This window comes from Telmatherina bonti (assembly GCF_933228915.1).
Source record: "Telmatherina bonti genome assembly, chromosome: 12".
Classification (NCBI taxonomy): Eukaryota; Metazoa; Chordata; class Actinopteri; order Atheriniformes; family Telmatherinidae; genus Telmatherina; species Telmatherina bonti.
In genome coordinates, this window is record NC_136610.1 from 24,810,877 (window position 1) to 24,838,225 (window position 27,349).

Below are 27,349 nucleotides of genomic sequence, written 5' to 3' on the forward strand. Positions count from 1 at the left end.
AATATATGGCTGAAGGGTGGAAGTGAGAGCTGATGATGGAGTCCCAGAGAAAAGCAGCAGACAGATTGAGGAGTGACAAAAGGCAAAAAAGGAGGACAATACTCTCATGTTTGATGTGACACAGCTCCGAGGGGATCACTCCCCAAGTAATTCAAGTGAAGTACAGAGACAGATGAGGGAGAAAGAGAGAGGACAAAGACAAGTGTCTTATTTCAAGAAGCTGATAAGTGGCTGCAGGAAGAGGCCTAGAGTCCCTAAAACACACACAGTCACAAAAACCCACAAGAAAATCCTGTCGATGACCATGGCAACATATTTCCAGTCGTCCTCCACCTGAGAAGAGGAAGGAAGGAAGTTTCAGTGTGTACATCAACAAAAAGAACACATATTCAAGATGCAAGTCCTTAGCAGCATTGTGTTCTCTGTCTTCCTCTAAAATCCCCCTGAAATATCCGTTTAATGGTAATTATCTACTTACAACATAGAGGCATAAACTGACACATTAACTAGATGTCTCCATCTCAACACTAAAGCTGTTTGTGTAAAGGAGTGTGTTTCTGTTTGACATCATGCATCTGATTTTAATGCTGAAGTAAATTCTTCAGGCAGTCAACACACCATGAACCTTTATTCTAAGGAACTGAATGGGACCTCAGGTGGGTGATCATCCATGTTCTCGTTCACAAAAAGTGAGACGTTTGCGGAATCAGTGACTGCTAATCATCACACATTGTGTGCGAAATACATTTCTGTCTGTTTTGATCCCAGCTTGCTACAGTGTCATGCAAATGTAAATGAGGATAATCTCCTGAGATTGAGATAGCAGCGGGGTTTTTTTAGAGCAATGAGCTGCAGTTGCAGACTGTGGCTGATGGAGATTGAGTTGCTGCTGTCCTCCACCATCTCCACTACCTCAGGAAAAAGGAAAACATTTAGTTTTCACCTGATTTAATAGCTGACTGCTTAGTAAAAAAAATAAATAAAACAACTATTGAGGGACACAACATTATTCTTGAATCTGAGAGTTTTGCTTTATTTCTTTTATGATTTTAGTTTTTCATTTGATGAAAAGAGTAAAAGTTGCATTGCTGATGTTTGTTTAGCCAGAGATACTAAGTAAATTAATATTTCAGTTGATAAACTGCATACAAAAGGTCACTTGGGCTCTATTTCACTGAAAAACACTTCTGAACTGATTTGATCTTTAAAGTATGACACAGAATATATGAGATGATATGTGAGACGTGATCATTTTTATAACGATATCTGCACTATTTAAGGCAAATTCATAGTTGTAGCTTTTGTTGTATATTTTCTTTCTTCAATGTTTGACTAATAGTTAATAATAAAACCTTTTTATATGATTTTTTTTTTTTTTTTTAACATCTGTGTATTTTTGTTCAAAGTCAAACAGATATATTGTCAGTTTACAGAAAAATGCATTCAAAATCAAAATCACTTAGACAATAATCAAACTCAATATTTTGGGACAGTAAAAGGTTGAAAAAAAAAACTACTTTGTACATGGCTTTTATTAATGCAATATGGAACTATTTTGTGTTGTTTTCAAAAGCCTTGTGGAGCCATGTGCATTTGCACAGTACTGAATATAGTTAGTCAGGTGTGGATAATAAGATCTTAACTGCAGTGACCATAATGCGATGGGGTGTTTGGAGGAAGCGGCATGACTGTTATGCAGAAAGATTCAAATGTTGCTAAGAAAAGATAGAGCTGACACAACAAACATATCAGAACCATCCAGAATGTGAGGAAGGCGTACACAAAGCCCCACTTCTGTGACAAACAAGCAGCTTTACACTCCCCAAATAGCCACATATAAATGCTTCTATTCCGTTTACTAAGCAAGGACAAAAAATCACCAACTATGTGGAGGTAACATGGATGCAGTTGGCATTTTTTTGTTTATTGTCCTCATTGTGGACACAAAATCTGCTTAGTTAAGTGAAAGGAAAATGTTGTTCCCATATTACATGTTTTTAGGGATCAGTGTTTTGTTGCAGGACCTGGTTGTAATTAAAGTAAGTCTTAAGGTTTATAACTAACAGTTACAATTAAGAGATGAATGCATCTTTTTTTGTGGCCATTGGTTTAGCCAAGAGATGCAGATTTTTTTTCTCCTTTTTTTCTCATGCTTTAGTCTGCAGTTATCATAACGAGTGCACCTAATCTGATTGGATCATCAATGATCTGACAAAGTTCCAATATACAATAATCAACACTTTAATAGATCAACATATTCATTGTTATTATGTGAAGATACACTGATGTATTGTATTGCTGTATAAAAGCAGCTTTGTATCATTTTTGGCTCTGTCAAACTTTACTTTTGGTTCTGTTTGAAGATTCTTTACAGCTCTCATACAGCATCACATATTCACATGCACTGTCTACTGCTGTAGTGATTTACAATCACATAAATTTTATTCTTTTTACATTCTTTTGAAAACTGCTTTTTGAAATGAGCTGAAATGTTTGGGTTTCCTAATATGTGTAACGTGAGCACAAGTCTTCAAAGTACTCACATGGCCTGTTGTGCTGAGTATCATTTTGTGTCCATTTTTTAAACCAATGTAAGTCCTGGTAGAAAACCCAGTACCTGTAACGTCTACTAGTCACTCACATTTCCGTTTTAATGTGTGTTCAGGGTGTGTTTTGCTGGCAAATCAAAACAGATGTCAAAGGAAGGACTAAAGCCAGAAACGTTTTAATTAATTGCAGCAACATGCCACAAAACCTTCAAAAATATCTGCCAAATCTGTGGAAGTGCTCCATCAACAAAACAACTTATTCAGTTATTATTCATTTTTCAATTATTTTACTATTATTTACTATTACTATTACTATTACTATTACTATTTACTATTACTATTTACTATTATTCTAAAGCGAAAGCAGTGTTTGACTGCCATTAATCTGAGGAAACAGACTCTTAGAAATATGAAATAAAGCCATTTAACATCTTAAACTCTAAGCTTTTATTCTGACTTATTGAAATTGTATTGCATGAGTATTCATCAGCATTTGAGAAAATTTCTAAAATTCAGTCTGAGATTTGATTTGATTCAGTCTGAAAAGTACATTTGCACACATTAGTGTTCATGTGAAATAATACTTCTTCCATAGCTATAAATTGAGTTAAGTTTTTTCTTAGTGAAACAGTAAGGCCTGTAATCTTCATTCAGTGTAGGGAAGCTCATTCTCAACCCACACTGGGGGAATTCCAGTGATACTGAATCTTAATTTTATAGTATTAATAGATCTTCTCCAGAGAGGCATCTCATTAGAAGATGCACTCTCATTGTAACTTTCATAAAACAAAGAAACACACACACACACACACACACACACACACACACACACACACACACACACACACACACACACAGACACACACGCATTTCAAAGTGCATGCTTGCTGATGTACCTCCTTGGCTTTGTTGCGGGTCCTCATGTTCTCTGCTATGTATTTAACGCTCTCGATGGCCTGCTTGACCTCTGGTGACACCACAGAAAAGGCAACGACAGCATTGACAGGTGATGATGCATTGAGGGGCCTTGGGACCTTGGGCAGCTCTGACTCTGGGGGTCCCTGGGGAGGAGGTGCCTGGGGAGGAGGCGGCACCATTGGGGGTGGGACAGGAGTTGGTACCTCTTTGCCTCTGTAGGGGTACCTCCTGTTCATATCCCGGGTTAAGTCGCGGTTTATCTCACCATACTCCACACAGTTCATAGAGCCGCCTGCTGAGGGGGTTCCGCCTCCTCCTGAGCCACTATCCAGCGGTGGACACGGTACTCCCCCAGTTATACCACCAACACTTACACTTCCCGAGCTACTCCCTCCTCCTATGCTGTTCTTTCTCTTCTTGCTACCTCCACTGCTTCCTCCTCCTTTTCCTCCTGCAATTCTGGCAGGTGAGGAGCAGCTCTGGTCGATCGGCCGCCTCATCAGCATTACTCTGGGCAGCACTCCAAGGAAGACCGACCTCACCCACTCCGGCATTGTGTGAGTCATGGGAGTGCGGTAGTGGACGTTCAGCACAAAGACGGTGATGACGATACTCAGTGTTACAAATATCATGGTGAAGAGAAGGTACTCGCCAATCAGAGGGATGACCAGTGATGTTGAGGGAATGGTCTCTGTGATGACCAGCAGGAACACAGTGAGGGAGAGCAGGACCGAGATACACAGGGTGACTTTCTCCCCACAGTCCGATGGGAGGTAGAAAACCAACACCGTGAGGAATGAGATAAGGAGGCATGGGATAATGAGATTAATGGTATAGAAGAGAGGCAGGCGGCGAATGTAGAAGGAGTAGGTGATGTCAGGGTAGATTTCCTCACAGCAGTTATACTTGATGTCGTGCTTGTATCCTGGTGCATCAATGATCTCCCACTCCCCACTTTCCCAGAAGTCTTTCAGGTTCACCTGGAGAGGTATACATGAGAAAATAATTAAAGACAACACTTTTTTTATATTCACGTTAAAGCCAGGAGGGAAAAATGCAAAACAGTTTATCCTTTGTTGGAATAATGTCAGCTAATGAAATGCTATACCAAGAGTTCTGATACAGTTTCTGAAAAACATTGTCAAAGTATCCCAAAAGAAGCTAATGACACCTGAATGCCAGACCATAGCTCTTCACCACGGCAGTCGTTCTAACCTTTGAGCCAATGAGAACCAAGTCGATTTTGGCCTTGTCGTAGGTCCAAGAGCCGAATTTCATGGAGCAGTTCTGGTAGTCAAACGGAAAGTAGGTGATGTCCATCGGACATGAGGATTTGAATATAGCGGGTGGAACCCATGTGATGGTGCCATCAAACTTCAACAGCGCTTTAGTCTTGTCTTCCACAAGGAAATCACCTACAGCACTGTGAAAGAGCATTTGTGTTTAATGCAAATGGATTCAGAACACACACTGGTGTCAGACATAAGTATAGACAAGAGTAAAGGCAGTTGTTTTGTAAAAAATGTGAAATAGCTGCATTGTTCAATAATTCTAATTCTTTAATGTCTTGCATGTGTGTTCAGGCATTACATGTGTTTGTTTAAGTAAATTATTGGGTTACTTTTACACAACATTTCTGTTTGGGTTTAAATAAACTAAAAGTTACCACTTGGTACACATTTATAACACATTTTCAGTTGATCAATGACATCAGGAAGACATTGTCCACTCCAATAAAATACCATTTAATAATTTACATCTTTCTTGTAACTGTATCGTTCTCATACTTATTCAATTGTAAACCAAATAAGTTTACTGAGATAATTTGATCATTGAATTTAATATGATCTGCTACAGTATAAATCATGCTACAGAAAAGGGTTGGAAATGGATACTTCCTGTTATGAAATGTGTTTATAAGCATGTTCTGGCTTGCTGGCATGAAAGAGGGCAGAAAATGGTACTGCATATCAATGCTTTATCAAAAACATGTGTGTGAAAGAAATAAATGCAACCAGTTCTCTCTCAGAGAATAGCATTTAACATCTGAGTGTGGGATATCTTTGCTCCTTGGTCTTTGTGCATTAAAACTTACTTGTTATACAACACAATATCTGGTCTCCAAATCTTATTAGATGGCACTCGTATGAACTCAATCCCATCATACTCAACTGGGGTCCATCTCAATTTGTAGTCATTCCAAACCTAAAAGACAAGGGAAGCAGAAACATCCATCTGTTTATATGATCATGCAAATCATAAAACACAATTAATCAAGGAGTATGCATAGTTTTCTCTCACATGTCTCAGCCACAGGTTGGTTTCCATAATTTGATTCACCTCATCCTGACAAAACAAGGATAAATAAAATTGTTTACTCTCTTTTAAATGAAATATTCAAGGACAGGTACTTGTTATCACAATTCTGTATTCTTACCACTTTGACAAGCTGTGAGATGGACACCTCAAACTCAACAGTGACTGGATCTGATACATTCTCTACTGGTCGGATGAACTGGTTGTACCTTCGGAATAACCTTCGAAATAATCTGTCCTCTGCCTTAGATGAAAAACAGCCTAAAGAAACACATGAAGAGGAAGAGGAGGAAGAAATTGAAGAGGATTAGCAGACTGAGAAACGAATGCTGCCACTTTTCACCGACTGTAAAAATGTATTTCTGTGGAGCTGTCTGTGATGACAACTGCTCCTAAATTAAACTTGACTTTAATATTCATAAAAGGTCAGTCATTCAAAAGGGCCATCTGCTAAAAAAGCTATTACATGGATCTGAAGATTAATTTCTTGTTCACATCAAGGTTAAAGTTCATCACTGAGTGACACAGCTAGAAATAGAGAAAATCAGAACAAAATTACAATTATTAATAAAGGCTACAAACCCTTAACAATATTCCATCATTCTTATTTTATGCCCAAAAGTGGATAAAGTAAACCTAATTTAAGAAAGTGGGCACAAATATTACACTTTAAAATGTAAAAAAAATAGGCTTGTATTGAGTCCCCCCGACACACACACACACACACACACACACACACACACACACACACACACACACACGTACACAAGCCACATTATATCTGTGTCTGTCCGCATGTGTATAAAGTCTTAAAAAATAAGTAATATTCAGACTGTTCAGCTGTTAGCTGTTTTTCCCTTTGGTTGTCACGAAATGAAGTTTTTAAAATGCTGCATTATGGAAAATGCTAATTTGGTCCAATTCTGGTGACTGATTTAGAGGATAAAAAAAAAATACTAGATTGTGTAAAATTGTCAGAAGGTGTTGATTCAAGCTACAGTACTTCTTGTCTCTTATGGCATAGAAACAGGTACAAAAGAAAAAAGATTTATTTAATTAATTTTGAAAGTTCAAGGAATAAATTTTGGTTTCTAATAATTATTTTACCAAAGGCGTTTCCAGAGAAAGAAAAACCACGACATGGAAATCTAAAACAGAAAGTTTGACATTTAATCCTTCATTTTTTTTTTTCATTTTCATCATCAGTCTTTTTTTTTTTTAGAAAGATTTTAATAGGATGTTCACCTGAAAAAGCAAAGCCTAAAGCTTCTCTGTAATCGCCTAGAAAAATGAAAAAAACGTGTCCATGTGTCTTTGTCCATAGAGGTGTGCTGCAAGGCTGAACTGAAGGTCAAATTGAAGAAAATAGCCACCAGTAACATTGGTTCTTGGCATTGCATGTAAATCCATGGCTGTCCAAGCGGAAAATGTTGCCCCTCTTGAGACAGCACACACTCACGCCACCAGAACACCCCTCAGGAACACCACTGGCAAGTCTGGTGTCAATAGCTACAACATGCTTGATATGCTTTAGACAATACATTTTAATTTGCCCATCATCAAATTTAAGTAACACTAATTACAAGCAACACTTGTTTGGTTTGTTTATGTCTTTAAAAAAAAAATCTCACCTGTTACCATTTCTTTAAATTAACTAAACACAGAACCCCAGAGGTTGGCCATTTCTATGCCCTTGGACTATAACTGACACAGAGACAAGAAGGAATAAATGCTTTAAAAAAGATTAGTCTTACTCCTTCCATCACTGCTTTCAAGTTGGAGAGTGATGCACATATTATTCAACGCAGCACAAAGCTATCACACTGGCACTTAGCAAACTCCTGCATGGACCATTTCAGAGATGGGGTTAAATATATTTCACCAAAAGGGCAACTGGGGCACAATCCATATATTCACAAAAAGCCACATTCTTTTAAAAGGTTTGTTTCCTTGACAACAACTAAATAAAACATGGACATTTAATGGGACATTTTCTTCTAGGTCAGTTAACTCTCTGCAATCCAAAAATGTTGGAAAACTGAACGAAAGCTGTGCTTTGGCTTTTTTTTCCACTCCACTCTCTCTGTTGGCTTTTCTTCACTCTTTATTCTCCGTCATATCTGCAGTTCTCAACCTTCTTAGTTAAAAATGTAAAAACGCAGAGAAGTTGAGTGACAGTAAAGCCCAGGATTTATAGAGCTAATATGTGATGGAGAAATTACTGTGTGACGGGCGTTACTCTTGTAATAACCTTTTTCAAGACCAATTAAAAACCAGAAGTGTGTGGTGGTACTGCAAGTGTTTGACATTACAGCATTATGGAATTAAATTGCCACAGACCAGTGTGCCGTGTGGTAGTTTATGTAAAGCACATGCTGTCTTTTACATAAAATTTGCTATACATATAAACCTACATGGTCTGCAATATATCTTCTCAAATTTGTTCTTAAGTTGTGCTTACGAACCTTTTTTTTGTTTTGTTTTTTGTATTAAGTTGGCTCTACTTTGCATAGGAAAATGTCCAAAAATGCCCATAAAACGGTCAAGACTTATGTGCCATGTACAAACACACAGAAAAAGACCAGACAGATATGAGCAAAAGACACAAGCAGAATGCCAAAAAGGATGAGTAAAACTATGTATATGTATATATATATATGTATATATATATATATATATATATATATATATATATATATATATATATATATATATATATATATATATATATATATATATGTATATATATATATATATATATATATATATATATATATATATATATATATATATATATATATATGAAGATTTATGTTCAAACAGATAATCAATTATTGCTGAACTTAGAGAGCAGCCTGTAATCTGGTCCTGTAAACTTGTCAGGAGGCTCATTCTCATGTTGCAGTGGCTGAAATAAATGTTTGTTACATATATTACTGTGCTTTACACAGCGTGTAACACAAATTGCCACCTGCTGTGGTCTCAGATTAATGATGACGTTATTCACCAGTTATTAACTGACCAGTTATTAACTAAAGAGTGATTATTATAATAACACAATACATGGTCATAGTACATTTTAATGATTAAAGACCACATTCAGCAGCACTGGGAAGGGACTAAGTTAAATGAACATGTTATTCATTCATTCATTCATTTTTATAACCACTTAGTCCAATTAAGGGTCATGGGGAAGCTGGAGCTAATACCAGCAGTTAGCAGGTGACATAGAGGGTACACCATTGACAAGTTGCCATCCCATCACAGAGCAGCTTGAACATTTATGGAGGGATGTTCTTGCAGTTGAGAGAATGATATGGATGCTTCATTGCACATATGCATGCAGTCTATTGCAGCTATGGATTTAGGAACAATAGAAAAAGAATTAAAGCTCATCTTGACAGCAACTTGCTCTTGAATTAATGAATGACTGAAAATACTTCATTCCTCTCCTGAGAAAAATTATAATTTTAGGAAATGATTTGCAACATTTTGGTTTATTTTGAATTGAATAAATATTCTTGAATTCCCAAAAAGTTAAACCCAAATCTGACTAAATCATTACTGTAATTTTATTGTAAGTTTATGAATAGAATAGCAGAAAACAACACAGAAGGTAAATTTGTTCAAACATGTCACCATTCAAGTGTTCATAATATTACTCCTGCATGTTTGTGCAAAGGTTTTCATGGCTGCTAGTTGGAGAATGAGGCCAATGTGAGTATGAGTACAAATTCATGGTGGAAAAGGGGAATGACATATGCATGTTTGTGGTATTGTCAAAAGTGCATGTCTAAAATATTTTATTAAAACCTCAGAAAATTGTGTCATCTTGTGATGAAATCACATCTCTAGTCTCAGGAAACATCAGCTACCAATCACTTTTGCTCGTTTTCTGTTTGTTTCTAGCTGCTTTGTGAAATTAGCAGTCATACAAAGCTGCTTTTCCAAAAGGCTCTTCATATGAAACACATACCGTATATGTCAGAAAATCCCACTTCATTCACCATAAATATTTCTTCCAGCCGGGAAAATATTATTAAAAGCTTGTACATTATTTTGCAGAAACCATATGTTGAAACAAAAGCATTATATTTACTATCCATACAGTAATGTCATAAAGCTGTCTTCCATTTATTACCATTGGGTGTGCACTTCTCACATCTCTGCTCGCAGTCTGTCTCAACTCTCACCTTGGGAGTCATATTCATTTGTTCATGTTTGCTGAATCTATTTCATATTGCAAAGGCCACAAAGTTTGTTTATTGGCAATGTTACATGTAATGTTGGATACTACTAACAACATTTAAAAAAAGGTTGCATATCAGGTTTGGTTTCACTTTACATGGGAATAACACGGTTCAGGGGTAGACTGAGATTAAATTTACTGTAGCTTTTGGTAACTAAGGTAACATTTATGTAATGGCAACATCTGGTGCATGTTGAATTAATCCAAACACATGAGTCCAGATTAAATTATTTAATTCTGATTACATGAAGGTGAGAATAAAATCACAAACAGAACTGGAAAGATAAAATAAGCAAAATAATCAAAGATCTATCATAATTTACACACTGATGAATATAACAATTTCCTTGAGTTCATGGTAAGGTGGGAGTCTCACATAATGGCAAGTTTATGTGTATATCAATGGAAGCAAAAGCCATTCATGTTCACTGACACAAACTAACATTTAGCTCCCACATTGTTCATTATCTCTGATATTTTAATCTGCTTTGCTTTAATCATAATCACCACCTTAATCTCAATCAATTCAAATCTGATTCATATTACAAAGCATTTTTGCTTAAAAGAAACCAAAACATACTGTACATCCAATGCTCAGTGGGTATGAAGTTTAAAGAAGTTTTCCCAGTTCATGGGCCGGGCCAAATGGCATGTTAAAACTTAATGAAAGGACCTTACTCCAGAGACATTTGTATAATTTCATGCTCTTGGTACCTGCCAGAAAAACACTGCTCACTGATTTGCTGCACCACAGTAACCTTGTTTGAGCCTCTAATTGGGTGAGGGAAAACCAGGGCAATTATAATTAGTTAATAGGACCTTTTGTTCTTTGTCATAAGAAAAAAGAAAAAAAAGCTCATTTTTCAGACCAACTCCTCTGCTAATTCCCTTAACTTGTTCTGCCTGTGAAAGTCTCAAGTAGCCTCAGTTTAAAGTCAGTTAATTATAACCTTTGCACTGTCTCACCTTAGTGGATTAAATACAGTTTCACTGCTCATGCTCTTTCCCTTGCTTTCAGCGCTAAATCTAAGTGTTCATGTGAAAGTTATTCTTCCATTAGCAAACATTTTCCTCTGAGATTGGTGTAAAACAACAAAAAACAATAAAAAACAAGTGTGACACATATCATTGATCCATCAGGGGAATTGTATTTAAGAATTATTAAATTGTGATGTCTAACACATTTTAGCTTTAAATTAATGTATTAATTCACATGTTTTCTCCACATGATTACACGATCAGTGGAGTCATTTAAAAAGCACCTGAAACCTTGTTTATTTAGAAAGGCTTTTTCACCACTACCCTTTTAAATTGTGTTTTTATCCTTCCTTCTTTTTTAACACAATGATCACTTTGTGATTTATTTTGTGATCTGATTTATTTTTTCAAATGTAAAGTGCATTATAAATAAATTATTATTATTGTCATTATTGTTATTATTATTATTAGTGGTGGTAGTAGTAGTAGTAGTAATCCAATTCAGGGTCATGGGTAAGCTGGAACCTTTCCCAGCTATTAATTTACAGTAATTTACAATGGGTGTTTGTGTAGGCACTGTTAAATATTATCCATGACATTAAAAGGAAATCTATTTCGTGTAGTGCAACTAAATTCAGACTTTTGAAATACATGTTCAAGAATTTGGTGCATGTGAAATTATACTGAATTAATTATTTTGAGATTCTGTGCATGCTTTACAATCACTATCCTGGGCTTTGACTCAGACATCTGAAAAAAAGAATACCACTGAGAAGAATCCAATAACAGAAAATGATCTAAATGAGCAGGTTTATCATCTCTAAGAGCAGTAAAACATACATTACATACACAATGTACAAAGTGGTAAAACTGCCTAATTCACGGCTCGACATGCAGAGTACTTATACACTGTCAACAGTATAGCATTTGTTGTAGTATGTGGCATCATGTATCCAACTAATAAAAATGGGAGCAAACCACCGTCTATCACAGCAGTCATTTTCAGTCAATAAATCAATTTCATTGGATTATGTTGTGATTATTTATATGGCTTAGTCAAGCTATAATGCTCAACTTTATATTATATAACTTTTATTTAAACAAGAAGCCCCTGAATGTTTTTTTTTTTTTTTTTTTTTAGAGAGACCTTACCCAGTCAGCTAAAGCTGTCAACACAAAAAACACAGCACACAATAACTGTCCAATAAAAGTATGAAATAGATGCAAAACATATCAAATCATCTGGACAGTAGTATTTACAGACATCAGTTAAATTAGCTCTTAATCAAGCTTGAAATTTACCAAAACTTTACTTAGCTGTTTACTTTTTAGCTATTACTGGTTTTTAGCTAAATGTTGAAGACATTGTGCTTGTTGCAACTTTTAGAACAGGGTAAGCTGATGCTTTGCAGGATGAATGTCCACCATCTTTACTATCTCATTGTGGTATGTTAGTATTACATGAAGTGCTAAGGTAACAACCAACAGCAGCACCAGAATCTTCTGTTTTATGAGGTTGTATGTTTATTCCTAAGACTGTATATAAAGAAAATGGATGGAGCCTCCATGACGTCACCAATAGGTTTCTGAAGAGCTGAATTGAAGCTTGGTGGGCGGTTCATACAATTGCCATCTTGGCAGAGGCATGTCTGTCGTCTCGCCTGGAAGATACATATATGGGCAAAGAGGTGGAGCTGAGAGGGGGGCTGTGAGCGTCATGGTGGATGACTGACATTGAGCGAACTCCGAGCTTTCCGTAGCTAAGAGCTTAACGAGCAAACCGATAACAGGACCTAACCAGCTAATGGAGGTAAAGCTAAGTCACGTTGTTAACCAGCTAAATACCGCGGTTGTTGTACGCTCTTCTTACTTGAAGCAAGAGATTGGTACCTGTCATTCAAAAGGACACACCCCTAAATATGCCAAACTTTGAGATTAAATTACTTTTAAAGGGGCGAGTTAGAAAAAAAATTCACTCCCCCCACAGTTGTCATGAAGGTAAACCTGACCTATTAAACCGAAAATGGATTTTTGAACCAGGCTGTAAACCTGTTTATTTCTGCTGTGAAGTTGGTCTTTTTAACATGGGAGTCCATGGAGATTTGCTCTGTTTTGCAGCCCCTAGCGGATACAGGGGGAACTGCAGTTTTATGCACTTCCACATAGGCTTCACTTTTAACCGCCGGGGCGCCGTCCATCTTTCATTTACAGTCTATGGTTTATTCCTTCTCAAAAACGTGTGCGTTATTTGCTTTGTTTTTTCCCCTCCCTTTTCTTTGTGATGCATTGTCAGACTTGTACTGACGCAGATGAAGGCAAGTCAAGTAGCTATGCGTTTCTCCCTTAAAAAGTCACACTGATTGGGAATTAGCAAGGCAAACAGAGAGTGTGTCTTCTTCTCTTGTGGCTACAGGAGCCTAAAGTTGCAGAAAGACCAATGGCCTGTGGGAAGCTCTTTGATCAGGCATGCGCTTAACAGGATGAGCCTGGGAGCCAGTGGTGGACACTCTGAAGGAACTAATTACCCCCAGAAAATACACCACTGACAGTGTGTGTGAGTGCATCAAGAAGAGATACAAAGAGAGGGAGGCAGTGGAGAGAGGAGATAGGAAGAGAAAATTAACAGCAAGAACAAGCAGAGAAAAGCTAGATAGCGTGTCCCTGCTCTCCAGGGATTTCAGTGGCCTGACTTTGACACACTCAGTGACGCACAAGAGGATCCACAGTGATTAATTCATTTGCTCTGACCATAAGTAATTTGTGTGTAACCAAAAGTATATCTGTTATCATGTATAGGAGCTCACACCTATGTAAATGTATGTATGTGTCTGATTGTCTGTGTGTGTGTGTGTGTGTATATGTATCCATATTTTCATAAATGCTCGTGTGTGTGTTTAAAAGTCATGTTCTTTCCATGGGGTTTGTTTAAGAGAACAAGTCACTGGTAAAAACATTGATAATCATCAACAATGAAGGAAGATTGTCCAACAAAAAAACATCATGAGTCAGACTATATTTAGAGCACTAGTGTGAATATGTGCTTGTGAAAAGAAAGTCTACAAAGTGACATAGTAATGGGACAAATGTTGTGAAAGAATGTATTTTCGCCATTCCAATTACCATTTATGCAGTACATGTGCCTCAAACAAGCTGAACCTCACACAAGCTTTTCTGCTTAGCAGTGTTGTGACTGAGAAAAAGGCACCATGACATCTTCACTCAATGTGTTTGCACAAACGTAACCGCACTATTTCAACTTTTCTGTTCAGCTTTGAAGCAGTGTTTGATGTTGGTGTAACAGACATCAAAAACTAAAAACTAATGGTTTTGATGGGTCTTGCAGATGCCTGTAGACTTATTGTCTCACTAAGACTTTCAGAGTGTATGCCAGGTTGCACAAGTCAAACAGTGCACAACTGGCTTGTTTCTATGATCACATGACATCAACAAAGTGCCTGTTATTTTAACCGAGTAGATTTATTGGTTCTTTTAAGCAAACAATCAAAGTCTGAAATCAGTTTCATTCTTTACAAAGAACATTAGAATAAGCCAAAACAGTGATTACAATACTAGACCCAGAATAATCCCAGAAATTGATTTCATTTAATCTTAACATGTATTCTTTGAACTTTGAAGCACCTGTATGTGATTGGAAATCACACAAATCTTATTTGAGCTGCTAGAAGATGAAGTTATGGCTTGTATGAGGTTCTGCAGCTTCTTTAATTGGGGCTTCACAAACCAGGTATTCATACTGTAGTGTTTCCTTTCACTTAGGGGTTCAGATGTAGCATGTGGTTAGTCTTCATTGTGTTTGTGCTCTTTTTGATTCTTCCCCTTTGCTCTGCTGGGGATGTACAAAAGTCAAAGTGGACAAAGATCTTTGTGGTGGAAGATTGTCCAGTGCAAGTGTTGCTTATACTTACAACTATGTTTTGTTTTAGGTTTTACAATTAGTTTTCATACTTGATCTTTATTTTGATTAGACTCGCTGTAATCAGCTGTTATGAGGTCTTGGGCTCAGTCTCGGGCTTGATCAATAAGCATTCAACATACACTTAGCATCATCTCCAAGGGCTTTGTGCAGGTGGAAGACTGCATGAAAGGCTGTTTGTGGTCATTCAATACCCAAAATCTTTCACTCTGCATGAGGTGAGAACAACAAAGATGAAAAACAGAATGTTACTGTGAAACAGCACAAAGTCTGTCAGAATATAGGCCCACATCAAAGCTAACGACAGTCCACCTCTGGAGAAGAGACTTTCTCCAAAAGAGGACTAATCTGATCTTTTCAAGTGAATCACATACAGTGTATTCATGTTAGCTGGTGATTGACTGGGTCGATCTTCAGGGAAGACAAGTGATCCAGATTATTTCTATTGACCAAGTCAAAGATGAAATCATAACTGTGATCCTATCATGACACAAAGAGATATCTAAAAGATGCAAAAGATAACCTCAATAATTCTGCAAGAAAAGCCAATGATATATGCCGCTGTGTGATTTTATATGAAGGATTTGGACATAATTACCATTAAAAGCAGGAACTGCAAGCTTTTAACCAACAGTATCTGCAGAAAATCAGCTATGATAGTGCCGTGTTGCAACAGAAGCTGGTAAAACAGCAGTGCACTGTTTCAACACTCTTACTTGAAGGATTAAAGCTTACAGAAACACCTACAGGGAATCAGTCATAGTGTTCACTTGTCTTTCCTGCAGTCATGCTGAAGCAGGCTTGTCCATCAAGCATGTCAGCAACACTGACTGGATCAGTACTCAAATATTTAGAAAATATTTATGCCCCAATTTTACTGCATATCATGTAAGTCTTACACTCAACACAACCAACAGATTTTCACTGCAGTAAATCAGCTTTTAAAGTCGGATATTTTTGAGAGAATTCATCGATCTTTCATGTGTTTTGCAGAGATAATTTGCCTTTGTGCTCATGTGTGCTAGTGGTGAAGTTGTAAGGAAATAGATTAATTCACACAGAGAATTGAGCTTTCTCCATCAATGTGGAAAAAGGTAACTCTCTGTTCCATTCAGGGAAGACCTTTCGACCGCAGCCTCAAGCCCTAAATAGGCAGAGTAGGAAGATGACTGATACAAGTGGATCGAATAACTTGAAGGTTGGTAATTATTCTTTGAGGCGCTGCAGAGAACAGAGGCTATAGGAGATTCTTGGAATATCTGTGCCTCATTCACATCCATATTGACAAAAAGATGCAAACATCCCTGTTCTCCTGTAGCTGAACCGATACACAAAGACTCTTATATTCTCCTAACAAAAAGGTAAATGAAGTAATATTCACTAGGCTGTCATCATTCCCAAAGGTAGCAAGAAGAAATGGGGGAAAAGGAATAACAATGCATGGCACTCGTGTTTTGGGGTGGACAGCAACACAGAGTGTGTTTTGGATTAAACTGGATATGGATAAAAAGAAAATTATCTTTGGAAAAATTATTCTGTGCAAAATTACAACATCCTTGTGACATCCTTACAATCATTTATTTACTAGACAATCATTTAAAAAAAAACATAGAATGTTGCTAAATTAAAAAAAAATTTTTTTTTATTATTATTATTATTATTATTATTATTATTATTATTATTATTATTATTATTATTATATTTAATTCATTAAATTATATTAATAATATTTATGCCAACTGACCCAAACATGGCAGCTAATCCACACCAACAGTCTGACGATCATCAAACACTAATACACATCCTACGCGGGTGCTTTTATACAAAGTGTGTAAAGTGTCTTGCCAGAGGTATATTTACTGAAGCTAGATTCAAACCTCCATTCTTCAGGTTATTGGACAACTCATATTATAGTATATTTGTTTAGACTTGTAATCTAAGGGCACATCCACACCAGGATAGTCTGAGGGACTCGGTTTGATTGAGCAGGGAATTCCTTCATCGGGTTTGGTTTGCTTTCACACTGCAATTTGTTCAAGCAGACCGACTGACCAAGAAGAAGGAAGAAGAAAATCTTGCTCATTAAACGCTGAAGCAACTATAAATGTATTCAGTGTTGGTGTTTTGTTTCTTCACTGCAGTTACCACATGAATGTGTTCAGCATGAGCAGCAGGAGAGGCAGTGTCATGTGTCCATTGTGTCATGTGATCAAATGGACCAGACTATCCATGGAGGTGGAGCAAACAGTGCCAGTGTGAATGCACCCAGTTCTGCTTTTAAGTTACATTTAGTCAACATACGCCAAGTGCTTCCCAGTAATCTTCTGGAAATATAAACTATAATGAAAACGCCATCCACACAGAGGAAGATGAACAGTAATAAATGTCACATTCTATCTAATAACCAGCAACTTAAGCAGAATGTGTTTTTTCCTGAAAGAATGTATGATGATCTTCTTCGCCTTTCCTCCACCAAGCACTGGTGACAAAAGCGTGAAGGAATGACTGGTGGGAGAGACTAAAATAGAGGCAAACATCATGACAGTTGCTCACTGAATAATGGATATAAATAGTGAGGTGCACAAAAGGTACATACTGGTATAGTCCCAGAGAAATTGTCATTTCTGAGTTTCCCTTACAAATTAATTGAGCTATCCCACACTCAGAAAAGTATGTACAGATTTATTCCAACCAGAAAGAAAATATTAGAAACCAAAAGTTTTTGGCAAGTTCAATTCCATCAACTACACTACAACATGTAAATAAAGTGAAATAAAAAGAAGACAAATTTTAACTGAAACTTTGGAAAACTAATGAATAAAACTAAATGAGACTATGGCTGATGTGCACTGCTGTCATCTGTAATTGTTTTTGTGCATGTGTTTTCAATAACAAGCCCGGCGCTTTAAAAAAAAAAAAAAAAAAAAAACATTAGTGAAAGATAACAGGTCACAAGAGCAACAAAGTTGATAAAATATAATGAGTGCTTAAAAGTAAAACTGAAGCCTGAAATGTGAAGAAAAAAATAGCCATCGACCATCAGAGGTTTCTTGTTCCACTTAATGTCTATCTTTCTTTTTCTCACCTTCTATCCTTCCATCCTGATGTGTGAATCAGTTCATAGCCAGCAAAGAAGACCAGGATATCCTGCAGAAACCATCCAGCAGCAGAATGTGAGTATGTGTGCATACGATGGTTTAAACCAATCCATAAGAGGGTGGAATAAGGCCTGTGCCTGTGATGGTTATACAGAATATGGAGTTTGGTTGCAATAATCACGACAATCGTGTTAAGAGGATCCTAAAGCAGCCCACAGTCCTTAAGCCACACACTATTGCACACATACACACTAACTTCCTGTCAGACTTTAATGCAACTATATTGCTTCTGGGAGTGAGACCAGAGTGCTGCTCTGCAGTGAAACTCTGATGTGTATTTAAAAGCCTGTGGAGCAAACATGCTTGATGATGCTTGCGATGCAATTCCATACAAGCAGACTTAGCTAAGACTAACAGAAGCTTGATCTAAAACATTTCTGCAGATGCTGGTGGAAAGAAAAAACAGATTGGTTTTGTCCTACTAGCAGCAATTTAGCTTTTTAGTTTTAATTTAAAACTTTAATTTAGTTTTAAAAATGGCGTAAGCTGCTCTCTCAGTCAGAATTAGTTTGAAAGCAGATCCTCTTTACCTCTCCCTGAGCCGTCACCTTATCGTGGTGGAGGGGTTTGTGCATCCCGAAGATCCTAGCAGCTATGTTGTCGGGGGCTTTATGCCCCTGGTAGGGTCACCCATGGCAAACAGGTGTCTAGGGGAGGGACCAGACCAAGCACGGCTCATAGACCCCTATGATGATGACTAACCTGGGCATGAATGTTCCCTTGCCCGGACGCGGGTTACCGGGACCCCCCTCCGGAGCCAGGCCTGGAGGCGGGGTACGAGAGCGAGCGTCTGGTGGCCGGGCCTTCGCCCATGGGGCCCGGTCGGGCTCAGCCCGAAAGGGTTACATGGGCCCCACCTCCCGTGGGCTCACCATCTGCGGGAGGAGCCATAGGGGTCGGGTGCAGTGTGAGCTGGGCGGCAGCAAGGGGCGGGGACCCTGGCGGTCCGATCCCCGGCTGCAGAAGCTGGCTCTAGGGACGTGGAACGTCACCTCTCTGGTGGGGAAGGAGCCTGAGCATGTGCGCGAGGTTGAGCGGTTCCGACTAGATATAGTTGGACTCACCTCCAACTCGACGCATGGCTTGGGCTCTGGAACCAGTACCCTCGAGAGGGGCTGGACCTTCTTCCACTCTGGAGTTGCTCATGGTGAGAGGCGCCGAGCAGGTGTTGGCATTCTCATCAGCCCCCAGCTTGGTGCCTGCACGTTGGGGTTTACCCCGGTGGATGAAAGGGTAGTTTCCCTCCGCCTCCGGGTGGGGGGACGGGTCCTGACTGTTGTCTGTGCTTATGCACCGAACAGCAGTTCAGAGTACCCACCCTTTCTGGGGTCCTTGGAGGGAGTGCTGGAGGGTGCTCCTTCTGGGGACTCCATTGTTCTGCTGGGGGACTTCAATGCTCACGTGGGCAATGACCTGGAGGGGAGTGATTGGGAGGCATGGTCCCCCCCCTCTGAACCCAAATGGTATTTTGTTATTGGACTTCTGTGCTCGTCATGGATTGTCTATAACGAACACCATGTTCCAGCATAAGAGTGTCCATATGTACACCTGGCATCAGGATTCCCTGGGCCGCAGTTCAATGATCGACTTTGTAGTCGTATCGTCGGACCTGCGGCCACATGCCTTGGACACTCGGGTGAAGAGGGGGGCGGAGCTGTCAACTGATCACCACCTGGTGGTGAGTTGGCTCAGATGGTGGGGGAGGAAGCCGGTCAGAGCTGGCAGGCCCAAACGTGTTGTGAGGGTCTGCTGGGAACGTCTGGCTGAGTCCCCTGTCAGAGCGAGCTTCAACTCCCACCTTCAGCAGAGCTTCGAACATGTCCCGGGTGAGGCGGGGGATATTGAGTCCGAATGGGCTGTGTTCCGTGCCTCTATTGCTGAGGCGGCCAGCCGGAGCTGTGGCTGCAAGGTCGTTGGTGCCTGTCGTGGCAGTAATCCCAGGACTCGTTGGTGGACACCAGCAGTGACGGATGCCGTCAAGCTGAAGAAGGAGTCCTATCGGGCCTTCTTGGCCTGTGGGACTCTGGAGGCAGCTGATGGGTACCGACGGGCTAAGCGGCATGCGGCTTCGGCCGTTGCCGAGGCAAAAACTCGGGCATGGGAGGAGTTCGGCGAGGCCATGGAGAAAGACTTCCGGACGGCTTCGAGGAGATTCTGGTCCACCATCCGGCGGCTCAGGGGGGGGAAGCAGTGCTCCATCAATACTGTGTACAGTGGAGATGGGGTGCTGCTGACCTCAACTCGGGACGTTGTGGGTCGGTGGAGGGAATACTTCGAAGACCTCAATCCTACCAACACGTCTTCCCATGAGGGAGCAGAGCTGGTGGACTCAGGGGTGGACTCTCCTATCTCTGGGGCTGAAGTCGCTGAGGTGGTCAAAAAGCTCCTTGGGGGCAAGGCCCCGGGGGTGGATGAGATCCGCCCGGAGTTCCTTAAGGCTCTGGATGCTATGGGGGTGTCCTGGCTGACACGCCTCTGCAGCATCGCGTGGACATCGGGGGCAGTACCGCTGGATTGGCAGACTGGGGTGGTGGTCCCCCTTTTTAAGAAGGGGGACCGGAGGGTGTGTTCCAATTACAGGGGAATCACACTCCTCAGCCTCCCTGGTAAGGTCTATTCAGGGGTCCTGGAGAGGAGGGTCCGCCGGATAGTCGAATCCCGGATTGAGGAGGAGCAGTGTGATTTTCGTCCTGGTCGCGGAACAGTGGACCAGCTCTATACCCTCTCTGGGGTCCTGGGGGGGGCATGGGAGTTTGCCCAACCAGTCTACATGTGCTTTGTGGACCTGGAGAAGGCATTCGACCGTGTCCCCCGGGGGCTCCTGTGGGGGGTACTCCGGGAGTATGGGGTACCGGACCCCCTTGTACGAGCTGTCCGGTCCCTGTATGACAGGTGTCAGAGCTTGGTCCGCATTGCCGGTAGTAAGTCGGATTCGTTTCCGGTGAGGGTTGGACTCCGCCAAGGCTACCCTTTATCACCGATTCTGTTCATAACTTATATGGACAGAATTTCTAGGCGCAACCAAGGGGTTGAGGGGATCCGACTTGGTGGCCTCAGGATTGGGTCCCTGCTTTTTGCGGATGACGTGGTCCTGTTGGCTTCATCTGGTCGTGATCTCCAGCTCTCGCTTGAGCGATTCGCAGCCGAGTGTGAAGCGGCTGGGATGAGAATCAGCACCTCAAAATCTGAGACCATGGTCCTCAGCCGGAATAGGGTGGATTGCCCTCTCCGGGTCTGGAGTCAGGTCCTGCCTCAAGTGGAGGAGTTTAAATATCTCGGGGTCTTGTTCACGAGTGAGGGAAGGATGGAGCGCGAGATCGACAGACGGATCGGTGCGGCGTCTGCAGTAATGCGGACTCTGCGCCGGTCTGTCGTGGTGAAGAAGGAGCTGAGCCAGAAGGTGAAGCTCTCGATTTACCAGTCGATCTACGTTCCTACCCTCACCTATGGTCATGAGCTGTGGGTCGTGACCGAAAGAACGAGATCTCGTATACAGGCGGCTGAAATGAGTTTCCTCCGCAGGGTGGCCGGGCTCTCCCTTAGAGATAGGGTGAGGAGCTCGGTCATCCGGGAGGGGCTCAGAGTAGAGCCGCTGCTCCTTCGCATCGAGAGGAACCAGTTGAGGTGGCTCGGGCATCTGGTCAGGATGCCTCCTGGACGCCTCCCTGGTGAGGTGTTCCAGGCACGTCCCTCTGGGAGGAGACCCCGGGGAAGACCCAGGACACGCTGGAGGGATTACATCTCTCGGCTGGCCTGGGAACGCCTCGGGATCCCCCCCGCAGAGTTGGCAAATGTGGCTGGGGAGAGGGAAGTCTGGGCTTCCCTGCTTAGGCTGCTGCCCCCGCGACCCGACCCCGGATAAGCGGCCGAAGATGGATGGATGGATGGACAGATCCTCTTTAAATGATCAACATAGGCACAGTTCATTAAAACTGCAGCAAAGTGTGATACAGAGGTCAAGCCTGAAATATAATGCAGTTCAGAGCATAATGCAGACATGGCTGGACTACTCTCTCAGCTATTTTCTGCTGCAGGGAGATGCATTTTGCAATTTTGCATTTTTCAACCTGAAGGACCCTTTCTAGTCCTACAACATGATGATGTCCACACCACAGGCTTTTATTTTATGATGAAATGTCATAAGCCAACAAACAAGCACATACTGTACAGATATCTTATTGCTCACCTCTAAACTACTTCAGCCAGATTCTATTTATTGACCAAAATACCCCCAATCCCAGGGACTGTAGGATCAGCATTTTCTCTGATTTGGGGACAAATCACCAGATCCTGGATGGCAGTAGACAATGCCTACTGGAGCCCACTAATCAGGGCCCCATTGGGGGTGTTTGCTTGTGTCAGTGTGTGTTTTTCTTATCTACATGCACAGTCCCTGTCCGAAATCCTACAAAAGCCCACCCAGACAGATTGATGAAGGGTGAAGACCACAGAGGGAAGAGAAAGGTGGGAGAAAAATCCTCTGATTTTCATTTTTCCCTTTTCTCAGTATAGTGCCAAGTTAAACACATCTAACCAGCTAGCAAACACTGAGCAGATTTCCTCAGAGCTGAATAAAGCCTGTTCTGTTGGGAGAGTGCTGACACTGTCGTGCTTTCAAGGCGCAGCTTTTGCTTGAAATTCCCTCAGTTCAAGGGCAAAGCAGCAAAGCTCTAGCAAATCTCTCAAGCTGAAGAGCATGACAGAAAAAAGGTATAAAAGAGAAATGAAGAAGTTCATCCCTTCTGTCAAGAGGGAACATATCCCTGACTTTCCAGCTGCCACAATTCTGCATCAGGTTACAGGATGTGTGAAAACAGCATCTTTCACACAATGACAGGAGCACGAAAAAGAAAAAAAAAAGACATTTAATACTGTTCCCAAAGGGAGACCTCCAGGAATCACATGTGGAACCAACTTGATGTTGCACTCTTGGCTTTGAAATAAGAAATACATAAATATATCCATCCCTTACTTAGATTTAACCTACAGCTAATTCCTTTAACCCTTCTAAATGTTTTTCAATATATATTTCTGCACAGTGTACTGCTTTGCTCAATTATTATGCCAATGTAAGGCTTAAATTTAACAGGCTTATTCATAAAGCTCAGTATGAAGTATCACATGAAGTATCACATGTGGAAATATGTAGAATTGACTTTCAAAGCTCCACTAGTCCATGTCTAGACTAAGGTGGTTCAACAGTTGTTCACACCATATTTCCTAACACATTTTCCTTCCTCTTTTGTGTTTCAGTTATTTCAGTAAAAATAGTCTTCGTTCAACTGCTTGCTGTGTATGGGTTATGCACTTAAAAAGGAGTAATACTTTGAATGGCCTGCGAATAATGTCTAAAAACTAATTGAAAAAAATTAAAAGATAAAACTTGAAATTATAGCAATTATCCATGAGAGCAGAAATTTTGCAAATCCAGGAGATGTTTGGGTCAACACAAAACCCAATTTTAACTTCACCTTCTGTGAATAAAGTCTGTGAATGGAGATGGGGCTTCCAAGTCTCACTCACAGACCATGATCATGTGCAGAGTTTAACCAAGCTATGGCTGTAGCGCAACCTCCCCATAAAATGTCACCATACACTATCCTTGTCTCCTTGTTCCAGCTTCATGCGCTTAAACTGACTTAAAATATGATGCGGCTGACGGCGTGAACATTTAAATCCAAGGATTTATGGAGGTAAAGAGTAGCTCAACTAATAGGTGTCCTGTTACAGCGACTGAAACTCCAGCTGGTCCACCTTGGAGTCGAAGCCTAAGCTATTACTACATGCCATCCCTCTCACTTTCTACTCCTCCCTTCATGGCAAGCAACTTTCAAATCAAGGTTGTTAATATCCAAGATCTCTTTTAAAAATTTAGGATATTATTTAGCAAAGTAACAGTCTAGAAATGCTTTAATTTGACTGTGAGTTGACAAAGAGCCTCAATCGGAGGCTTTTCAATCACAGTTTCTAAAACATTCACACATTTACTAAATGAAATGGAAACATGTGAATGACAGAAGTTATCTTGGGAATTTGGCTGTTTTAAAAACACACTCGGGATTCACTGTTATCTTAAATGCCACAAAAAGATGAAAAAATATGTAACTTTTGAAAAAACTCGAGTCAACCTGAGCATGCAGATGCATAATTTAACTAACACTAACCAGATTATCTTTGCTAGTGTCATGACAAAGTGCTGAATGCAAGTGCAAAACAAAACCTGTCGTGTTACTCTCACTCTCTAACGTCATCCATCAACTTTCTCACAAAATGAGAAAAAAAAAATTACAACTGTTAATGTACCCAAGAAGTGGACCGTTATTTTGTTAGATGACACTGGTTATTAAATGGAGAAAAAGATTGTATTAGACAAAAAGGAATATTAAGATAATAGGTATTTTCTTCTGAAAATAATGTATGGCTCTCTTTGCAACAATAACACAGGGAACTGTGCTCTAGGGAGCAGAGAAATCCACTCAACTCTGTTTTTGGACAGAGCCAGGCTCCAAATCAAAGATGACAAGGCAGTTAATGATGACGAGTCCCAAAAAAATTATGGAAATTGTTCAATAACCTGAATGGATCACAGACCTTTTGCCAAGAGCCAAAGAAGACTGTGAATCCAAGCCAGTAAAAAGCTACAGGAGGTCTTGTGAGTCCCACCGGTAGCAAAGATCCTAAGCGCCCGCTTTCTGTCTAAAAATGCAAAACTATGAACCCGTGTCGTTTGATTTATCACACTGCAGGTAACACAACTAAATGCATCTGTAATCTCAGTATGATTACAGATCACTCATTGCAAACGTCTACCATTTGTTGTCAAGATAATAGAGTTAATGTGGGGTAATTTAACAATCAGAACTAAGTGAAGTTAAGCATCTCTTGTATCGTCATATAAAAAAAAAAACAGAAACGCTCAACTAATGTTACAAAATGTGAAAAATTCAGGAATATTGTTGGCTTGATTTTTAAAGAGCATATATAAAACCTAAATATCAAATATAATATTATGATTCTGTTTTATTACAGATGAAGCACAAAGAATTTGCTGTCATCAGAAATGTCATCATCAAACTAGTGACCAGGGTGTGCCACAACTCTCGCCTGATGATTGCTGGGAAGGCACCAGAAACCCATGACCCTCAAGTTGTATACACAATGAATGAATGAATGAATGAATGAATGAATGTGTTGCTTCATACAATCTCATGAGTGAAACTGAATTTGCCCTCTGAATGCCCCACTATCAATTTCTTAAAGTTTTTTTTTGTTTTTTTTGTTTTGTTTTTTTTTTTAGCAGTTTTTTGTTTTTAAGTTTATATGTATTTAAACTAACAAAACAATGTTGGGTACTCCCAGTCAACCCACAGAAAAAGTTTTTTGTTTTCTTTTGTTTTTTCCTTCTTTGGTTCGCTTTGCTCATACTTTCTGTCTGTTTCACTGTTTGCACATAAAAAACAACTTTTAGAAAATTCTCTCAGCTTGGCGCAAAATAAAAACTTTTTCACTATCTGACAGAACTTTTGTTTACTCCCCGTGTGGTGCATCAACATTAGATCCTTTATAATACCTTTTTGTGCAACCTTTATGGTTTACAGGTAATAAGATATACTTTATAATTTCTGCTTGTACAGACAAGAGGATGAGTGCTCTTCAAACATTGACTGTCAAATACGAAGTATGTGCCTAGATCTGAGCTATCCAGACACCCAGTGCATTGAAAAGCTAACACATACTTTACAATAGTTTCCAGATTGGGACCAGCATCATTTGACGGTGTCAGCTACCTCTTGGCAATAATTAAACAGCTAAACAGAAAAATGTTCACATTTTTTTATCTTGTCTGTAGAAACAAAATAGTTCAACTTTGTCTGAAAGGCCTCCATCTTTGTAGTGAAGTATAGAAGAACGTAAAGCATGTCTCACCTTCATTAACTGACAGCTTATCAGACATAAAAACCACACATCCCCCTGAACAAAAAGCACATTGAAAACCTTTACACTGGGCCTTGTGTTGGTTGAGATTCAGAATTGAAAATAACGGCTCTGTTACAAAACTTTGCATTAAACTCTGTGTCTTAAGGGAGCCAAACAAAAACTCTACTTCATAATCGACCACAAAACACACAGGGATATGGAAGCTTCACAAGAATGAATGACAGCAAGAAATATAGTAGATGTGTGAAGGTTATTTTAGATATATGAAAAAGGAAAGGAATCACATTAGGTGCAACACAAAATACACAAGCTGCCATTTTGGTTAAGCTGTGATGCAAACAATGAGGGAAATTGGAGCATCTATAAGATTTCCTTTAGGTTTATTACAAAAAAAAGAGGCAGCTTTAAATAAATATCACTTTGCATGAATTACCTCTGGCATCCATTAGCTGTGACTCGTGAGAAGATGAGTAGGCCTATCTAAAGCTCCAGGAAATTCTTATGATCAGCTGTTTCATCTTGAACTCTGACCTCCCTGGAAGCATCTATGGTCCCAAATGATGAAACCAAAATGGCCTGTTATTGAGTTGATGTTGTTAAAGCACCTATGTGCCATTCACGTGTCGGCTCTGTTTTACATAACTAAACTTGAATGCCACATGCAGCCATCCTGGGAAAACTTGCATGTTTGGATATCCTGTTTAAATTATTGCTCAGTCTCAGATCTAGCAGGGGCCACCTCTCTAAAGAATAACAATGACTTAACAAGAAGCGCGTGCGTGTATATTTCACGGGCACGTGGTGTTTGATATAAGATGAGCACATAAATCTCGAAAAGAAAGAAAATAAGATGTCTGGTAAGATGTCTGATGATAATAATAATAATGTGTCCGTTATTACTGCGTGATTACCCCTCAGGAACATTTGCTACAAGACTAATTCCAGCTATTTATCGGAATCAAAACTTGTCCATAAATAACAACAACATGACTCAACTGGTCAGCTAAAGTGGAGTTGAATTGGTTTCTTAATGGGATATACAGCCTGCTTTTATCGAGTCTGTCTCCAGACTTGGAGTACATGTAGTGTGTTTTTACAGTGGGTGTATAAAAAATATTTACAATAATGTTCAATTTAAATTAATTGGCAAAAAATTTCATGACGAAAAATGCAAATAAATAAAGTGATAAAGTGTCAGAAGCAAAGCGTAGAATGGCACTTTGGTGCGTTTTTATCCGTAGCGGGTCTTACCTTGCGTTGCCAGGAGCGCCAGCAAGAGGACAGTTAACAATTTCCCGGAGAAATTCAT

General features: G+C 39.9%; 1 protein-coding gene across 1 annotated transcript; it reads right to left on the reverse strand.

Annotated features, from left to right (window-relative positions):
- Nucleotides 1–207: 207 nt before the first annotated feature.
- On the reverse strand, nucleotides 208–27,349 carry LOC306763534 (neuronal acetylcholine receptor subunit alpha-3-like; the record flags this gene model as incomplete). Its single annotated transcript, XM_079250369.1, has 7 exons — nucleotides 208–333; nucleotides 3,446–4,447; nucleotides 4,683–4,890; nucleotides 5,563–5,672; nucleotides 5,769–5,813; nucleotides 5,905–6,044; nucleotides 27,292–27,349. The coding sequence occupies 7 exons, from the start codon at nucleotides 27,347–27,349 to the stop codon at nucleotides 208–210; spliced, it is 1,689 nt and encodes a 562-aa protein (XP_079106495.1).